Source organism: Bos javanicus, chromosome 6, assembly GCF_032452875.1.
Source record: "Bos javanicus breed banteng chromosome 6, ARS-OSU_banteng_1.0, whole genome shotgun sequence".
In the NCBI taxonomy this organism is placed as follows: Eukaryota; Metazoa; Chordata; class Mammalia; order Artiodactyla; family Bovidae; genus Bos; species Bos javanicus.
Genome location: NC_083873.1, coordinates 19789792 through 19807806, shown reverse-complemented (window position 1 = coordinate 19807806; position 18015 = coordinate 19789792). Strand labels below are relative to the sequence as shown.

General features: G+C 37.5%; 1 protein-coding gene across 3 annotated transcripts in view; it reads left to right on the top strand.

Annotated features, from left to right (window-relative positions):
* GSTCD (glutathione S-transferase C-terminal domain containing) overlaps positions 1 to 18015 on the top strand; it is a 155985-nt gene that overhangs the window by 12204 nt on the left and 125766 nt on the right. For all 3 annotated transcript variants that reach the window (XM_061419470.1, XM_061419471.1, XM_061419472.1), the window contains exons 2-4: positions 639 to 1079; positions 1740 to 2207; positions 13842 to 14093. In XM_061419470.1, coding sequence (XP_061275454.1) covers positions 660 to 1079; positions 1740 to 2207; positions 13842 to 14093 — 1140 coding nt within the window. In that variant the 5' untranslated portion in view covers positions 639 to 659. The remainder of the gene's footprint in view (positions 1 to 638; positions 1080 to 1739; positions 2208 to 13841; positions 14094 to 18015) is intronic.

The following is an 18015-nucleotide window of genomic DNA, read 5'->3' as shown; positions in this document are numbered from 1 at the left end:
GCTATTGGAGGAAGACAAGAATAGATATATAATATGTTGCAATAGTGATAAATGCTAGGTATTCTTGATTATTTCTTGTGTCCTATTCTGTTCATCTTTTATTCTCACCTGTAGTGAGACCGACAAGTACTTGACTGGGAGGGCTGTATTGCAAAGCACCTGAGGTATGCTCATTTTAAAGGAGCTGTGTATAAAATCCCCTTGCGTGCATGCGTGCTAGGTCACTTCAGTCATGTTCAACTCTGTGCAACCCCAAGGACTCTGGCCCACCAGGCTCCTCTGTCCATGGGATTTCCCAGACAAGAATATTGGAGCGGGTAGCCATTTCCTCCTCCAGGGCATCTTCCCAACCCAGGGAGCGAACACGCAACTTTTACGTCTCCTGCATTGTCAGGTGGGTTCTTTACCACTAGCAGCACTTGGGAAGTCCTAAAATCCTCTTAAGACTAGTTAATTGCACAATGTGGGCCTCATTCTTTTGGAAGCCATTTATTCATGCCAAGAACAAATTTTTGTAGAATCGTATCGATCTCAAATCCTTGCTGATTTCTAGAAAAAGTTTTAAAGTGTTCATCTTTTATGTTAGCTTTGCAACGACTATATCCTAAGACCTAAAACCACTTCAATTTATGCTTCAGGTAACCCAATGAAAGAAGAAAATGAAAGGCATTAAGAAAAGCCTTACAGAAGAATATCTGTACTTGGACTTTTCTCACCAAAAAGAAGGGTGCATCTTTCCTCTTCATACATCTGTAACTTTATTTTTGTTATCATACTGTGACTGCACAGTCTTTAAAGTTTTCTTAGTCCTCCCTGGAGAAAGCACAGGTATTTCACTACTTAAAAATGTACCATCTGAGGGTGTTGAAATACAGATTATTTCAAGGCAAGAGCTTCCACCAATAGTCCAGAGTTGCTGTTTACCTGCAGTAGTAGAAAGACCAGACAATTTCTGTAGAGCAGGACTTGCTGTTGTTCTGAGACACATAATCCAGAAGTCATATGAAGCAGACCCCTCAAAGAAGGAAATTTTGGAACTTCTGGGTTTTAAGAAGACTTGCTTGAAAGCTTGTGCTGAAGTAAGTAGAATGCCTCTTTTCTGTTATTTAAAGCCATAAGTAATCATTGCAGGCAGACTCTTTGTCTTCTGAACCACAGGGGAAGGCCATAAGTGATAACACATTCACTTGAATATTCATTTAACTCTCTGTTGGAAAATAAAGTTTAATTTACTGGAAAAAAAAAAAAAACAGTAGCCAATAAAAGAGTTACAGTAGCCTTTCATGTGTACCAGTATTTCAGTGCAGTATTAGAAAATAAGAAGTAAAGCTTTAATTTATGAGATTTAGAGACATTATTTTTAGGAAAAGATTTTTTTTAACCTTTTATTTTAATTATGTTGAGGATTAAAGGAGCTCAAGTAGCAATGTTTCAGAAACCCAGCTTTTTTAGGGAGAGTATACTTTAGAGGCTTTGGGACGTGAGGATTTACTCAGTAAGAGGATATAAGAGAATAGCATATATTTCCAGATACAGGAGTGCTAAACCTACATTGTTTAATGTTATCACTTCTGAAGCGCTGTGATAATGTCTCTTGGTAGAGCATAAAGTCTAGCCCAGGAATGGTTTAGCTCAAGACTTTAATTCTCTAAACCAGTCTTGTTTTCCAATATGAAGTTATTTTTCTTCAAGTTCGGTTGAAAGTAAAGAATCGTTTCATTTCTTGTTTTGTTTTGTAGGTTAGTCAATGGACCAGGCTATGTGAACTTACTGTCCCTTTAGCTGTTGAGAATTTTCTCAAAGAATCTTTTGATCAACCTCCGACCATTCCTGCTGCAATACTAGAGCTTGAGAAAAAGCTTAGTGAACCCGTTAGAGTGCATAATGATGACAAACTCCGGCGGCAGAAGCTAAAGCAACAGAAGGCTGCTGGGGTTGGACCTTCCCTTGCTAAGGAAAAAACGAAGAGCAAGGGTCATAGGCAGGAAACATCTGAAGAGGGGGACTCTTCATCTGCAAGCCTGGAACTGAAAGTGGCATTCTCAAAGCTCACAATACACAAGGAACCTGCTTCTGCCAACAGAGAGCCTTCTTACGTCAGAAAAGCAAAAGCCTCTGACCTGCCACCTCTGGATCACGTGTTTGCAGAAGGCCTATACTTCACTTTGGCAGATATTGTGCTCTTGCCCTGTATCCATCATTTTTTGGTAAGGTTTATCAGGAGTCGATACACTGTTGTAGGTTTCAGTCTATAAAGCTTCCCAGGTTTGAATTCCTATTCCATTTCTTATTATGCTTCTGGGTGAGTTATTAATATCTGTCTGCATTTCCTTATCTGTAAAACAGCGATGATAGTAGCGCCCATCTATTTGGATCAGTGTGAGGAACAAATGACAATTTGTGCAAAGTAGGAACAACGCTTAGACATAGTTGCTATCAATAAATGTTAGTAATTAGTATGACTTTTAGCTTTGAGTTGCTAAAATATTAGCATTTGTTATGATTATTAGGGACTTCCCTGGTGGCTCAGCTGGTCAAGAATCTGCCTGAAGTGCAGGAGACCCCAGTTCCATTCCTGCTCGGAGAAGATCCCCTGGCGAAGGATAGGCTACCCATTCCAGTGTTCTTGGGCTTCCTTGGTGGCTCAGATGGTAGAGAATCCACCTGCAATGCAGGAGACTTGGGTTGGATCCCTGGGTCGGGAAGATCCCCTGGAGAAGGGAATGGCAACCCACTCCAGTATTCCTGCCTGGAGAATCCCATGGACAGAGGAGCCTGGCGGGCTACAGTGCACAGGGTCGAAAAGAGTCGGATACAACTGAACAACTAAGCACAGCACACAGTACATGGTTATTAAGCTTAAATTCTCTTGTGATTACCTTCTAATACTAGAGGTTCCACTATTAAAATACTGAAGTCTCTGGTCAACTATATTTTATAATTGAGTAGTCACTTCAAATGGCTTGCTTCCCAGGTGGCTCAGTGATAAAGAATTCCTTGCAATGCCAGAGATGTGGGTTTGATTCCTGGGTCAGGAAGATGCCCTAGAGAAGGAAATGGCAACCCACTCCAGTATTCTTACCTGGGAGATCTCATGGACTGAAGAGCCTGGCAGGCTACAGTTCATGGGGTCGCAGAGTTGGACGTGACTTACAACTAAACAGGTCACTTCAAATTCCTTACCACTAGCGCCACCTGGGAAACCACTGATTTCATTATGGTAGACATTGTTAAATCAGAAATGTTGTGCCCACATCTCTCTGTTATGGAACAGAACAGTCAGTCCTATTCAGTACTGTGGAAGATTATAAATGGAAAGTTTCCATGTTTAGTTCAGGTGTATATATATATATATATATATATATATATATAGACATACATATGCATGCATGCTAAGTCTCCTCAGTTGTGTCCAGCTGTTTGCAACCCCATGGATTGTAGCCCTCCTGGTTCCTCTGTCCTTGGGATTCTCCAGGCAAGAATACTGCAGTGGGTTGCCATGCCCTCCTCCAGGGAATCTCCCAAACCGGGGATTGAACGTATGTCTCTCAAGTCTTCTGCATAGGCAGGCAGGTTCTTTACCACTAACTCGGATATTTTTTTTTTTCCTCCCCTGTCTGTGGGAGGCACAAAGAACAAGGTATAAACAGTATCAAGTGAACCTGAAAAGCTAGAGCTCTTTGTAGCTTTCTTATTGGTTTTCCAGAACTGCATTTTTCCCACTTTGAAGCATTTCACCCTTTTCCTTTACTAAGGAATCAGATAATCAGATTTTATTTATTATATATCACCAATACTTCAGGTACGTTTACTGACAATGGAGAAAATATTTCTAATGAACAGCTATGTATTTGAACATCTATGTATTTGGAGACCAGTGCTTCACTAATAAGTTAGGTGGCATCAATCAGTTGGTGTTTTATTAAAGAACATTTCTCTCTTCTTTAAAATGGGAGCAAAACAAGATTAGAAACCAAAATAACTTCAGAATTAAAGGATGTAAAAACAAGAGATTTAGGAATTGTTTGGATGTTGATTAGTATTGTAAATGTCACGTGTATTCCTACTGTCCTTGGAGCTGGAGCTGGATGGGGAGACAAACATAGATTTTTTTTTTTCCTAGTCAAATCATTTCTAAACTCTCTTGTCACCATTATTACCAACTTTAGTCATTAAAGCAGTCATTTGGTACATATTATAAAATACTGTTGATATTCATGGCTTCTTGGTCTTCTTGGATAACTCTTTGTTTCTAATTTCTTAAAAATTGATTCTTAAGTGGTACAACCATTAATTCATTCACTTGAGAAATTTACTTGAAAGCCTACTGTGTATGTCATGCTCTGTTGTACATGCTAGGAATACAGTGATGAACAAGAGAGAAAGAGTCCTAGCCCTTATGGAGTTAATATTCTAGTAGAAATAGCAGAATAGGAAAGATAGAAACGAACACATAGACAAATAAATAATATACATTTAAATAATGGTGAGTACTACAAAGGAAATAAAACAAGTTGATAGAGAAGACTTGAGTATTTGCTTTCAAATGTAACAAGACATAAAAAATTGGATTCACCTGAATAAAGATGATTTTTAGATCATTATCCAGACATCCATCTTTTACATTTCAGTTCAGTCAGTTCAGTCGCTGAGTAGTGTCCGACTCTTTGCGACCCCATGAATCGCAGCACGCCAGGCCTCCCTGTCCATCACCAACTCCTGGAGTTCACTCAGACTCACGTCCATCGAGTCAGTGATGCCATCCAGCCATTTGATTTTAGTTTAATTTAATACTGTTTACCTGATTAGGATCAACTGAGGTGAAGGTGTTCATAATTGAGAGGATTTTTTTCCCCCTTCAATCAGGTTGGACATCAGCCTGACCACTGCTGTGTAAATCTACCTAATACAACTAAGGAACTCTGTCTCAGTTTAAAATAGTGGAAAACTTGTACACTCAGCCTTTTCTATTACATGTATTCTGTGATTAAATTCTTCTCTTTTGACATTTATATGTAAACTAATTCTCTAAATATTTTCCTTTGTTTGTTTGTATTTTTCCTGGATCATCACATTTTCTTTCAGGAATTAATCTTTCTTTGCCAAAGCTTTGATGTTATTTTTGTTATATTTATTTTCCTCTTATAAGTCATCTTGGGTTATGAAGCAGCCGTTGTAGTTCAGATGGCGGCGATGATGCCAAGCCTTTATACTTGTAGTAACTCACATCGAGGTGATGAAGTAGCAGTCCAAACGATCAGAATCAGGATCAAGATCATGATCAGGAATGAAGGTCAAGTTACTAGGTTTGGATCAGAATCAGAGAACTGCGTCTAGGGCCAAAATATTTAGCCATAGAAATGAGATCAAGAATACAAAAGAGCAGTCAATTTTGCTGATTCAAGGTTTGGTATACCAGAGGTCAAAATTAGAAGAGTTAGGGAAAATACCCAGTTTTGCTAAACAAAATGATGGCTTCCTGGTAGCTCAGACAGTAAGGAATCTGCCTGCAATGCAGGAGACCAGGATTTGATCCCTGGGTTGAGAAGATTCCCTGGAGAAGAGAATGGCAACCCACTCCAGTATTCTTGCCTGGAAAATTCCACGGACAGAGGAATCTGGTGGGCTACAACCCATGGGACAGCAAAGAGTTGGACACAACTGAGCAAGCAAGCAAGGGAAAATACCCAATTTTGCTAAACAGAATAAAGCCAAATATGCAGAACAATAGCTAGGAGAGGCTGCAGTGTTACATCTAAACCTCAGCTCCAAGCTCCTTTTCCTCTTCATAGGATATTAGCTGGCAAAGGTAACCCCTGATAGCCCAACACTGCTTCCTGGAAGGTGCTTGATAAAATCCTCTCATCTGGAAAGTTTCAGGAATGGATTTAAAAAGAATAAATTAAAATGCATACTACTTATGATTTCCCCTTCCCTTTAATTGTTAGAATCTTCTAGTATACAGAAGAGCAAGCAGATGGGAAAATTGACAGTGAATAGCCATACTAAGGTAAAATCTTGCTGATACCAGATAATCTTCAGATACCAGAAAATTTTATAGTTATTTTTAAGTTACTGTTGCTAAACAGGGACACTTTGATCGAACTGTTTAAAAGATTGTTCTACTCCTGGAATATAAACAAATTGCCACTTTATGAAATATTTTTGTAACCTGCATATGTATGATTTAACATACTACATTTTAACTTCTAATGCTTTGAATTTAGCTTTTAGAAGTATGACATTTGTTACAAAAGTAAAAACATTGTATAAATTGATTTTTCAGCAAAAATGCCTATGTTAAATACCTGTTTCATTGTTCTCATTGGCATAAAATTGAGAATAAAATGGGAATCTGGCTATTGGTTGACATATTGCAAAAATCATGAATGCTCTAGTTAATTTATATTTTCTATATCCTATCCTATGTCTTAGGTCCTTAAGAATTTTCAGTTTTAACTCACCAGTTCTAGACTGTTAGAAAAGCACTAAACTGGGATTTTATTTCCACTTAGTTTACTATTTTTTACACTGCTTACGCTGCTCACCTAAACATTTGTTAGTTATGACATGCTTTTGAAAGAGTAGACGTGACTAAGGAAGTGACATGAAAGAATTACAACATACTCTAATAAGTTATGGAAAGTAATACAGAGATCTTTTGGATAGGTATAATATCTTCTCTTTTTATTCATGCAAGTTTTTTCTGCCCCTAATTGTAATTAACTGCAAAGCCACTCCTGGTGGCTTAGATGGTAAAGAGTCTGCCTGCAATATAGGAGACCCAGGTTCAATCCCTGGGTTGGGAAGATTCCCTGGAGAAGGGAATGGCTACCCATTCCAGTATTCTTGCCTGGAGAATTCTATGGACAGAGGAGCTTGGTGGGCTACAGTCCATGGGTTGGCAGAGAGTTGGATACGACTGAGCAACTAACTCTTTCATAAAGCCACTAGGATTTGATTTTGTGCTCTTTGTAGCAGTTGTTGTGTGTTTTTTTTTTAACCATTATTTAAAAAATGAATTCTCTAGTTTTCTTGTCCTTAAGTAACTTGATTAAAATTTATAATGATTTTGATCTTATCAGCCAGGTAACATTTTTAAAAAATCATTTCTTGGGGACAAATTTAATTCTTGTTTCACACATTTTTCATTAGCTTCTTCCTTAAATACATTTTCTCAAGTGTAATTAACAAATGTGGTGCGGTACCTCCTGAGCTGTCTGGATAATAGCAGAGCAGCCTGGCATGTTGATTAACTGGAATGACTTGTCATGTAGAGTAAAAGTCCTCAGTTTTTTTAAACATGAATTACTGGTGCTTAATTACAATTTATTTCAAAAAGAGGGAAAGATGTCATATGCCTCTAACAAATAAGAATAAATCACTACCAAGGGAAGTAAAGGAAAGTGAGGAAATGAGAACATTTCTTATTTGATTAATTTATCATAGTTTAAAGCTCAATTCCCTTAGCTCATAATCTGTTTTCAGGCAACTAAGTATTTTGTTGAGAGTTAGAAAGTTTTTTACTCCCAGAGTACCATTTAGACAGTATTTTTCAAACTTTTTTAGTTTCCATAGTAAATGATGCATTTTACAAGATGATTGAGCATACAAGTATACATCTTTACATTATACATATAAATACAAAATAATCTGCCTTACTACTTGCTATTTACCCTGTTATTTTCTATTTTATTTCATTTTTTTAAAAAAAAACAGCTATATTGATTTTATTTTTTAATATAAATTTATTTATTTTAATTGGAGGCTAGTTACTTTACAATATTGTATTGGTTTTGCCATACATCAACATGAATCCACCACAGATGTACATGTGTTCCCCATTCTGAACCCCAGGGCTGTACCATCCCTCTGGGTCGTCTCAGTGCACCAGCTGCAAGCAACCTGTATCATGCATCGAACCTGGACTGGTGATCAGTTTCATATATGATATTATACATGTTTCAATGCCATTCTCCCAAATCATCCCACCCTCTCCCTCTCCCACAGAGTCCAAAAGACTGTTCTATACATCTGTGTCTCTTTTGCTGTCTCGTATACAGGGTTATCGTTACCATCTTTCTGAATTCCATGTATATGTTAGTATACTGTATTGGTGTTTTTCTCTCTGGCTTACTTCACTCTGTATAATCGGCTCCAGTTTCATCCACCTCATTAGAACTGATTCAAATGTATTCTTTTTAATGGCTGAGTAATACTCCATTATGTATATGTACCACAGCTTTCTTTATCCATTCGTCTGCTGATGGGCATCTAGGTTGCTTCCATGTCCTGGCTATTATAAACAGTGCTGCAATGAACATTGGGGTACACATGTCTCTTTCAATTCTGGTTTCCTCAGTGTGTATGCCCAGCAGTGGGATTGCTGGATCATAAGGCAGTTCTAATTTCCAGTTTTTAAAGGAATCTCCACACTGTTCTCCATAGTGGCTATACTAGTTTGCATTCCCACCAACAGTGTAACATGGTTCCCTTTTCTCCACACCCTCTCTAGCATTTATTGCTTGTAGACTTTTGGATTGCAACCGTTCTGACTGGCATGAAATGGTACCTCATTGTGGTTTTGATTTGCATTTCTCTGATAATGAGTGATGTTGAGCATCTTTTCATGTGTTTGTTAGCCATCTGTATGTCTTCTTTGGAGAAATGTCTATTTAATTCTTTGGCCCATTTTTTGATTGGGTCATTTATTTTTCTGGAGTTGAGCTGTAGGAGTTGCTTGTATATTTTTGAGATGAGTTGTTTGTCAGTTGCTTCGTTTGCTATTATTTTCTCCCATTCTGAAGGCTGTCTTTTCACTTGCTTATAGTTTCCTTTGTTGTGCAAAAGCTTTTAAGTTTAATTAGGTCCCGTTTGTTTATTTTTGCTTTTATTTCCAGTATTCTGGGAGGTGGGTCATAGAGGATCCTGCTGTGATTTATGTTGGAGAGTGTTTTGCCTGTGTTCTCCTCTAGGAGTTTTATAGTTTCTGGTCTTACATTTAGATCTTTAATCCATTTTGAGTTTATTTTTGTGCATGGTGTTAGAAAATGTTGTAGTTTCATTCTTTTACAAGTGGTTGACCAGTTTTCCCAACAAGCACCACTTGTTAAAAAGATTGTCTTTAATCCATTGTATATTCTTGCCTCCTTTGTCAAAGATAAGGTATCCATAGGTGCATGGATTTATCTCTGGGCTTTCTATTTTGTTCCATTGATCTATAGTTGTGTCTTTGTGCCAGTACCATACTGTCTTGATGACTGTGGCTTTGTAGTAGAGCCTGAAGTCAGGTAGGTTGATTCCTCCAGTTCCATTCTTCTTTCTCAAGATTGCTTTGGCTATTTGAGGTTTTTTGTATTTCCATACAAATTGTGAAATTATTTGTTCTAGCTCTGTGAAAAATACCGTTGATAGCTTGATAGGGATTGCGTTGAATCCATAGATTGCTTTGGGTAGTATACTCATTTTCACTGTATTGATTCTTCCGATCCATGAACATGGTATATTTCTCCATCTGTTAGTGTCCTCTTTGATTTCTTTCACCAGTGTTTTATAGTTTTCTATATATAGGTCTTTAGTTTCTTTAGGTAGATATATTCCTAAGTATTTTATTCTTTTCGTTGCAATGGTGAATGGAATTGTTTCCTTAGTTTCTCTTTCTATTTTCTCATTATTAGTGTATAGGAATGCAAGGATTTCTGTGTGTTGATTTTATGTCCTGCAACTTTACTATAATCATTGATTAGCTCTAGTAATTTTCCGGTGGAGTCTTTAGGGTTTTCTATGTAGAGGATCATGTCATCTGCAAACAGTGAGAGTTTTACTTCTTCTTTTCCAATTTGGATTCCTTTTATTTCTTTTTCTGCTCTGATTGCTGTGGCCAAAACTTCCAAAACTATGTTGAATAGTAATGGTGAAAGTGGGCACCCTTGTCTTGTTCCTGACTTTAGAGGAAATGCTTTCAATTTTTCACCATTGAGGATAATGTTTGCTGTGGGTTTGTCATATATAGCTTTTATTATGTTGAGGTGTGTTCCTTCTATTCCTGCTTTCTGGAGAGTTTTTATCATAAATGGATGTTGAATTTTGTCAAAGGCTTTCTCTGCATCTATTGAGATAATCATATGGCTTTTATTTTCCAATTTGTTAATGTGGTGTATTACATTGATTGATTTGCGGATATTGAAGAATCCTTGCACCCCTGGGATAAAGCCCACTTGGTCATGGTGTATGATCTTTTTAATGTGTTGTTGGATTCTGATTGCTAGAATTTTGTTAAGGATTTTTGCATCTATGTTCATCAGTGATATTGGCCTGTAGTTTTCTTTTTTTGTGGGATCTTTGTCAGGTTTTGGTATTAGGATGATGGTGGCCTCATAGAATGAGTTTAGTAGTTTCCCTTCCTCTGCAATTTTCTGGAAGAGTTTGAGTAGGATAGGTGTTAGCTCTTCTCTAAATTTTTGGTAGAATTCAGCTGTGAAGCCGTCTGGACCTGGGCTTTTGTTTGCTGGAAGATTTCTGATTACAGTTTCAATTTCCGTGCTTGTGATGGGTCTGTTAAGATTTTCTATTTCTTCTTGGTTCCAGTTTGGATAAGTTGTACCTTTCTAAGAATTTGTCCATTTCTTCCACGTTGTCCATTTTATTGGCATATAATTGCTGATAGTAGTCTCTTATGATCCTTTGTATTTGTGTGTTGTCTGTTGTGATCTCTCCATTTTCATTTCTAATTTTATTGATTTGATTTTTCTCCCTTTGTTTCTTGATGAGTCTGGATAATGGTTTGTCAATTTTATTTATCCTTTGAAAGAACCAGCTTTTGGCTTTGTTGATTTTTGCTATGGTCTCTTTTGTTTCTTTTGCATTTATTTCTGTCCTAATTTTTAAGATTTCTTTCCTTCTACTAACCCTGGGGTTCTTCATTTCTTCCTTTTCTAGTTGCTTTAGGTGTAGAGTTAGGTTATTTATTTGTCTTTTTCTTGTGTCTTGAGGTATGCCTGTATTGCTATGAACTTTCCCCTTAGGACTGCTTTTACAGTATCCCACAGGTTTGGGGTTGTCGTGTTTTCATTTTCATTCATTTCTATGCATATTTTGATTTCTTTTTTTGATTTCTTCTGTGATTTGTTGGTTATTCAGCAGCGTGTTGTTCAGCCTCCATATACTGGAATTTTTAATAGTTTTGCTCCTGTAATTGAGATCTAATCTTATTGCACTGTGGTCAGAAAAGATGCTTGGAATGATTTCATTTTTTTTGAATTGACCAAGGCTAGATTTATGGCCTAGGATGTGATCTATCCTGGAGAAGGTTCCATGTGCGCTTGAGAAAAAGGTGAAATTCATTGTTTTCGGGTGAAATGTCCTATAGATATCAATTAGGTCTAACTGGTCTATTGTATCGTTTAAAGTTTGTGTTTTCTTGTTAATTTTCTGTTTAGTTGATCTATCCATAGGTGTGAGTGGGGTATTAAAGTCTCCCACTATTATTGTGTTATTGTTAATTTCCCCTTTCATACTTGTTAGCAAAATCTCTTAATGGGCCATAAGCAGCAGTTTGAAGAAGAGGTGGCAAGAATACACAGAAGAACTGTACAAAAAAGAGCTTCACAACCAACATAATCACAATGGTGTGGTCACTCACCTAGAGCCAGACATCCTGGAATGTGAAGTCAAGTGGGACTTAGAAAGCATCACTATGAACAAAGCTAGTGGAGGTGAAGGAATTCCAGTTAAGCTATTTCAAATCCTGAAAGATGATGCTGTGAAAGTGCTGCACTCAATATGCCAGCAAATTTGGAAAACTCAGCAGTGGCCACAGGACTGGAAAAGGTCAGTGTTCATTCCAATCCCAAAGAAAGGCAATGCCAAAGAATGCTCAAACTACCGCCCAATTGCACTCATCTCACATGCTAGTAAAGTAATGCTCAAAATTCTCCAAGCCAGGGTTCAGCAATACGTGAACCGTGAACTTCCAGATGTTTAAGCTGGTTTTAGAAAAGGAGAGGAACCAGAGATCAAATTCCCAACATCTGCTGGATCATCGAAAAAGCAAGAGTTCCAGAAAAACATCAACTTTTGCTTTATTGACTATGCCAAAGCCTTTGACTGTGTGGATCACAATCAACTGTGGAAAATTCTGAAAGAGATGGGAATACCAGACCCCCTGACCTGCCTCTTGAGAAACCTATATGCATGTCAGGAAGCAACAGTTAGAACTGGACATGGAACAACAGACTGGTTCCAAATAGGAAAAGGAGTATGCCAAGGCTGTATATTGTCACCCTGCTTATTTAACTTCTATGCAGAGTATATCATGAGAAATGCTGTGCTGGAAGAAGCACAAGCTGGAATCAAGATTGCCGGGAGAAATATCAATAACCTCATATATGCAGATGACACCACCCTTATGGCAGAAAGTAAAGAGGAACTCAAAAGCCTCTTGATGAAGGTGAAAGAGCTGAGTGAAAAAGTTGGCTTAAAGCTCAACATTCAGGAAATAAAGGTCATGGCATCTGTTCCCATCACTTCATGGGAAATAGATGGGGAAACAGTGGAAACAGTGTCAGACTTTATTTTTGGGGGGGCTGCAAAATCACTGCAGATGGTGATTGCAGCCATGAAATTAAAAGATGCTTACTCCTTGGAAGAAAAGTTATGACCAACCTAGATAGCATATTGAAAAGCAGAGGCATTACTGTGCCAACAAAGGTCCATCTAGTCAAGGCTATGGTTTTTCCAGTGGTCATGTATAGATGTGAGAGTTGGACTGTGAAGAAAGCTGAGCGCCGAAGAATTGATGCTTTTGTACTGTGGTGTTGGAGAAGACTCTTGAGAGTCCCTTGGACTGCAAGGAGATCCAGCCAGTCTATTCTAAAGGATATCAGTCCTGGGTGTTCTTTGGAAGGACTGATGCTAAAGCTGAAACTCCTGTACTTTGGCCTCATGTGAAGAGTTGACTCATTGGAAAAGACTCTGATGCTGGGAGGGATTGGGGGCAGGAGGAGAAGGGTACGACAGAGGATGAGATGGCTGGATGGCATCACTCACTCAGTGGACATGCGTCTGGGTGACCTCCGGGAGTTGGTGATGGACAGGGAGGCCTGGCTTGCTGCAGTTCATGGGGTCTCAAAGAGTCGGACACAACTGGTTGACTGAACTGAACTGATAACTAGATATATCTGTAGAGATTTTCTGTGATTTGTCCTTTTCACTTTTTCTGTTCATAATTATAAGTCATAATCTGTTTGTAACATTATAACTTTCTATGGAAACAGCATTCAGTGTCTTACAAAGAAGAAGAACATTCTAATTTTTAAAGAAATTGAAGTTTGGTGGTGGTGCTAGGGAGAAAGCATCTGACCAAGGCAAAATAAACGTTAATTTACATCAGGGGTAATGGTTTCCAATGTTTTTAATTTGAAAAGTCTTTCTTTAAATGCTGCATCCTCATAAAAAGCAACAAACTGCTGATAAATGCAACTACGTGGATGAATCTCAGAATCATACTGCTAAATGAAACAAACCACATTTTGTGATCCCATTTTCATGCAGTTCTAGAAAAGACAGAATTATACACATGAGAAGCAGATCAGTGATTGCCTGCAACTGACTGGGGAGCAGAGACTGGTTGCCAGCAGTCACAAGGGAACTTTCCTCTGTGACATTGAGCATTCCAGTAGGAAGTTATCATAGTTGCACAACTGCTTAAATTTACTGAAACTCATTCTGTGAACTGTACACTTAAAATGTGTGAATTTTATGGTATGTAAGGTTACTTCAATCAGCTCTTATAACAAACAAAAATTATGTATAATAATATGTTTTGTTCTTTTTCTGCCTAGGTAATTATCTGCAGGAAACTTTCTGGAAAGCTGGTAGAATTTCCACTGCTGGCTGCCTGGTACCAGAGGATTCAGGAAGTGCCAAGAGTGCAAACAGCAGCTTCTCAGTGTGGGATCCAATTTATCAGTTTACCAGAATTACAGACCACCTCAAGTCAACAGCCCCCAAACTTGGATGAGGCCCCAAGTGCAGAGGAGCAAAATGATCCTTCGTTTATTGGAGGACCAAGACCCACTATGACTAAATTAATGGTAATTCAGTTGTTTTTATTAAAATTTTGTTTGAAAGGTTCCATGTGATAAAAGTTGCTTAGTATACTACCCCAACTTGTAATTATCTATTGACATTTTTGTTATAAATTTTATTTACATCACTCTTAACCAATCACACTCTCCACTAGTCTTTTCATTTAAGTGAAATACAGTAAATTGAAGATGTTTACTATTATGTGTCTTTGGAGATAAGTCAGAATATATATTTTTAAGAGTATTTTTCTCAAAACATTTTGTTTTACATTTGATACACCAAAGTCGTATCTCATATGGTCAAGTTTACTGTTTTAACCTGATGTTTTTCTGTTGCAAGGAACTAGTCTTGTTTTTTTTAATTTTGAGGTGATGATTTGAATTAAAGATATGAGAATGATTATCTCAATTTATTTGCCAAAGTTTTGTCTAAATTTAAGATTTTTGAATTCTGTTTTTAATTTATTCCTTGATTTTATTACCTTATATAGAATAAGAATGCATATCATTTATTTTTCTCTGTTTGTAGCATAATTTGTTTCTAATGGTACTAAGTGTATATGTTTTCACCAATAGGCTTTCTTTTCACTATCATTCAAATCAATTTGCAGAGGAGCTTCTCTGGTGGTCCAGTGGCTAAGACTGCGTTACTAATGCAGAGGGCCCAGGTTCAACCCCTGGTCAGAGAACTAGATACCACATGCTACAATTAAGACCTGGTGCAGCCACATAAATAAATACTTTAAAATATTTACAAAAATGGCTTGCTTTTAACTGAGACTACTTGAAGATTTATTTGAATAGGGAATTCATGAATTAATTTGAGCTAGTCATCTGAGTTGTATTGGCAAAAAAATTAGTATATTTTTCTTACTTGGGTTAGGAAGTATCTGAGTTCTAGTGTTAAAAAAGTTCTTTGATTTAGAAAAGCACAAGAAGATGTTAGTAGTAACACCAGCTCCTCATCTCTTCAGCTAAGTTTTGTTAGCCTAGTGATGAAACAATTAAACAGGAGTTGATTTTAGAAGATATAGTAGTTTGATGTGTCTTGATCAGATGGTTATATTGTTCAGCAATCTTTCGTTTACCTCCTGATTGTTTTTGTTTGTAAAACTAATTGTCAGGAGAGTAATCTTTGTATTAAAATACTAATTTCTAAAATTTTAGCAAACCAATAATCCGTGCTTTTATTTGAATTCATACTTTTACAGAGTCTTGAAAAAAGATTGGTAATTCAGATTTTTCTGCCTGTGCTTTTCCAGCAACAAAATGATATTAGGAAAGACATTTGCATTTGTTCCATTTTAAAATATTTATATAAAAGAGATAAATATATTCAGAGAAAAGTTAAACAATCATAAAAATTAGCCCTTTGTAATAATATTAAAAATATAAAGGAATCCTGAACTTTTAAATTACAGGGGATGAGTTAGTTCAGGTCCTCCAAGAAGCAAATTCCAAGATAGGGTTAGATGTGCTGCAGGAACACTGAGGGGAACATCTGTGAGGGGAGGGGAAGGGCACCAGAGGAGGGTGCATGAGCCTTCAAAGGTGGTGCAGGTTTGACCACTGTGCATGAAAACAGGAAAGGAAGGAAGGTGGCATCAGGAAAGTCAGACTTCCGTGCAATTCTGTGAAGGTTTGGTCAAGGTAGTGAGGAATCCTCGAGCTTCAATCCTCTGTCACAGAGTTCCATGTTTCTCAAAAGTGGCCTGCACTCTCAGTCTCTGTGCCTGAGACTTAGTCACTGACTTGGCCATAGTCCCTGGGAAGGCTATATTAGAGACCAGGTGACTTGGGTTCTACCCAGCTTTGTAGTCAAGCTAACATTAGTATTATACCTTCAGTAAAGCATTTAACCAAATGGTCTCAATTTCTCCTTTTATAGAGTGAGGTATACATTTGTATTCTTTGGAACTCTGCATTCAGATGTTTATATCTTTCCTTTTCTCCTTTGCTTATCGCTTCTTTTCTTTTCACAGCTATTTGTAAGGCCTCCCCAGACAGCCATTTTGCTTTTTTGCATTTCTTTTCCATGGGGATGGTCTTGATCCCTGTCTCCTGTACAATGTCACGAACCTCATTCCATAGTTCATCAGGCACTCTGTCTATCAGATCTAGGCCCTTAAATCTATTTCTCACTTCCACTGTATAATCATAAGGAATTTGATTTAGGTCATACCTGAATGGTCTAGTGGTTTTCCCTACTTTCTTCAATTTAAGTCTGAATTTGGCAATAAGGAGTTCATGGTCTGAGCCACAGTCAGCTCCTGGTCTTGTTTTTGCTGACTGTATAGAGCTTCTCCATCTTTGGCTGCAGAGAATATAATCAATCTGATTTCAGTGTTGACCATCTGGTGATGTCCATGTATAGAGTCTTCTCTTGTGTTGTTGGAAGAGGGTGTTTGTTATGACCAGTGCATTTTCTTGGCAAAACTCTATTAGTCTTTGCCCTGCTTCATTCCGTATTCCAAGGCCAAATTTGCCTGTTACTCCACGTGTTTCTTGACTTCCTACTTTTGCATTCCAGTCTCCTATAATGAATACGACATCTTTTTTGGGTGTTAGTTCTAAAAGGTCTTGTAGTCTTCATAGAACCATTCAACTTCAGCTTCTTCAGCATTACTGGTTGGGGCATAGACTTGGATTACTATGATATTGAATGGTTTGATCTGATCTGATACATTTGTATATGAGTCATTTTTAATTTTAAATCTTTATGATTGTATGAAAGTTGACTGGGACATCACATCAGCAATTTTAAAAGAACAAAGTTTTCAAATCTAAAAATAAACTAAAATGTCAATTTTCTTTTAATTCTACCTTGATTGTGTGTATTGGATACGTTTTTTCTTTTTATCACTTTCCCAGCTTTTTTAAAGTTCACCTAAGTAACATTTTCCTTTTTAATAGGGCATTGTTTTTGCTAAGTTTCTCATTGTCATATATTTGAAAGACAATATTATATCAAATTAACATATTCTGTGAATGTATTTATTTATACTGTAGTTTTTCATTTCTGTATAGTCAGAGTGTGTGTGTGTGTGTGTTTTTGCCAATTGCATGATGACACATGAAATTGGTCCTAAGTGGATGTGTAAAATCGGAGAAGGCAATGGCACCCCACTCCAGTACTCTTGCCTGGAAAATCCCATGGACGGGGGAGCCTGGTAGGCTGCAGTCCATGGGGTAGCGAAGAGTTGGACATGACTGAAGTGACTTAGCAGCAGCAGCAGCAGCAGCAGATGTGTAAAATACAAAAAATTTTCTTGGTAATGCTCACATCTCACCCTTTTTTCCTTCTATTTTCTCTGGCACAGTCTTGCCTCCAAAATCTCCCGTATTCTTGAGAGGTTTTAAATTTATTTATTCATCCAGTCAGTCAAAAAATGTACATGTATTTACTAAACACCAGACATTGTTCTGAATGTTGAATATATGAAGAACAAATTGGACTGCCCTCATAGAGGTTACATTCTGGTGGGGATAGGTAAATAAAAACCACAAGTAAATATGTAACACATTAGCTAATGATAAGTGTTATAAAAATAATGTGGGATGAGGGGAGTGGAGATGATGGAGGTCATGATCGTATTTTAGATAAGGTGGTCAAGAAGTCTTAACTGATGAGGTGAAGACATTGATCAGATGACCAGAATGAACATTTGAAGATTTGGAGGATATGTTCTAGGCATATAGTCCAGCTAGTAGAAGACCCTGAACAAATTTACAGAGACAGAAAATGGATCAGTAGTTGCCCAGGCCAGGGAGCTATGGGCAGAGAACAGAGAATATCTGCTAATGGATATGGGATGTCTTTTTTTGAGATGATGAAAATGTTCTCAAGGTAGATAGTGGTGATGGTTACACAACCGTGAATATTTTAAAAACCATTGTATTGTACTCTTTAAAGGAACAGATTTTATGG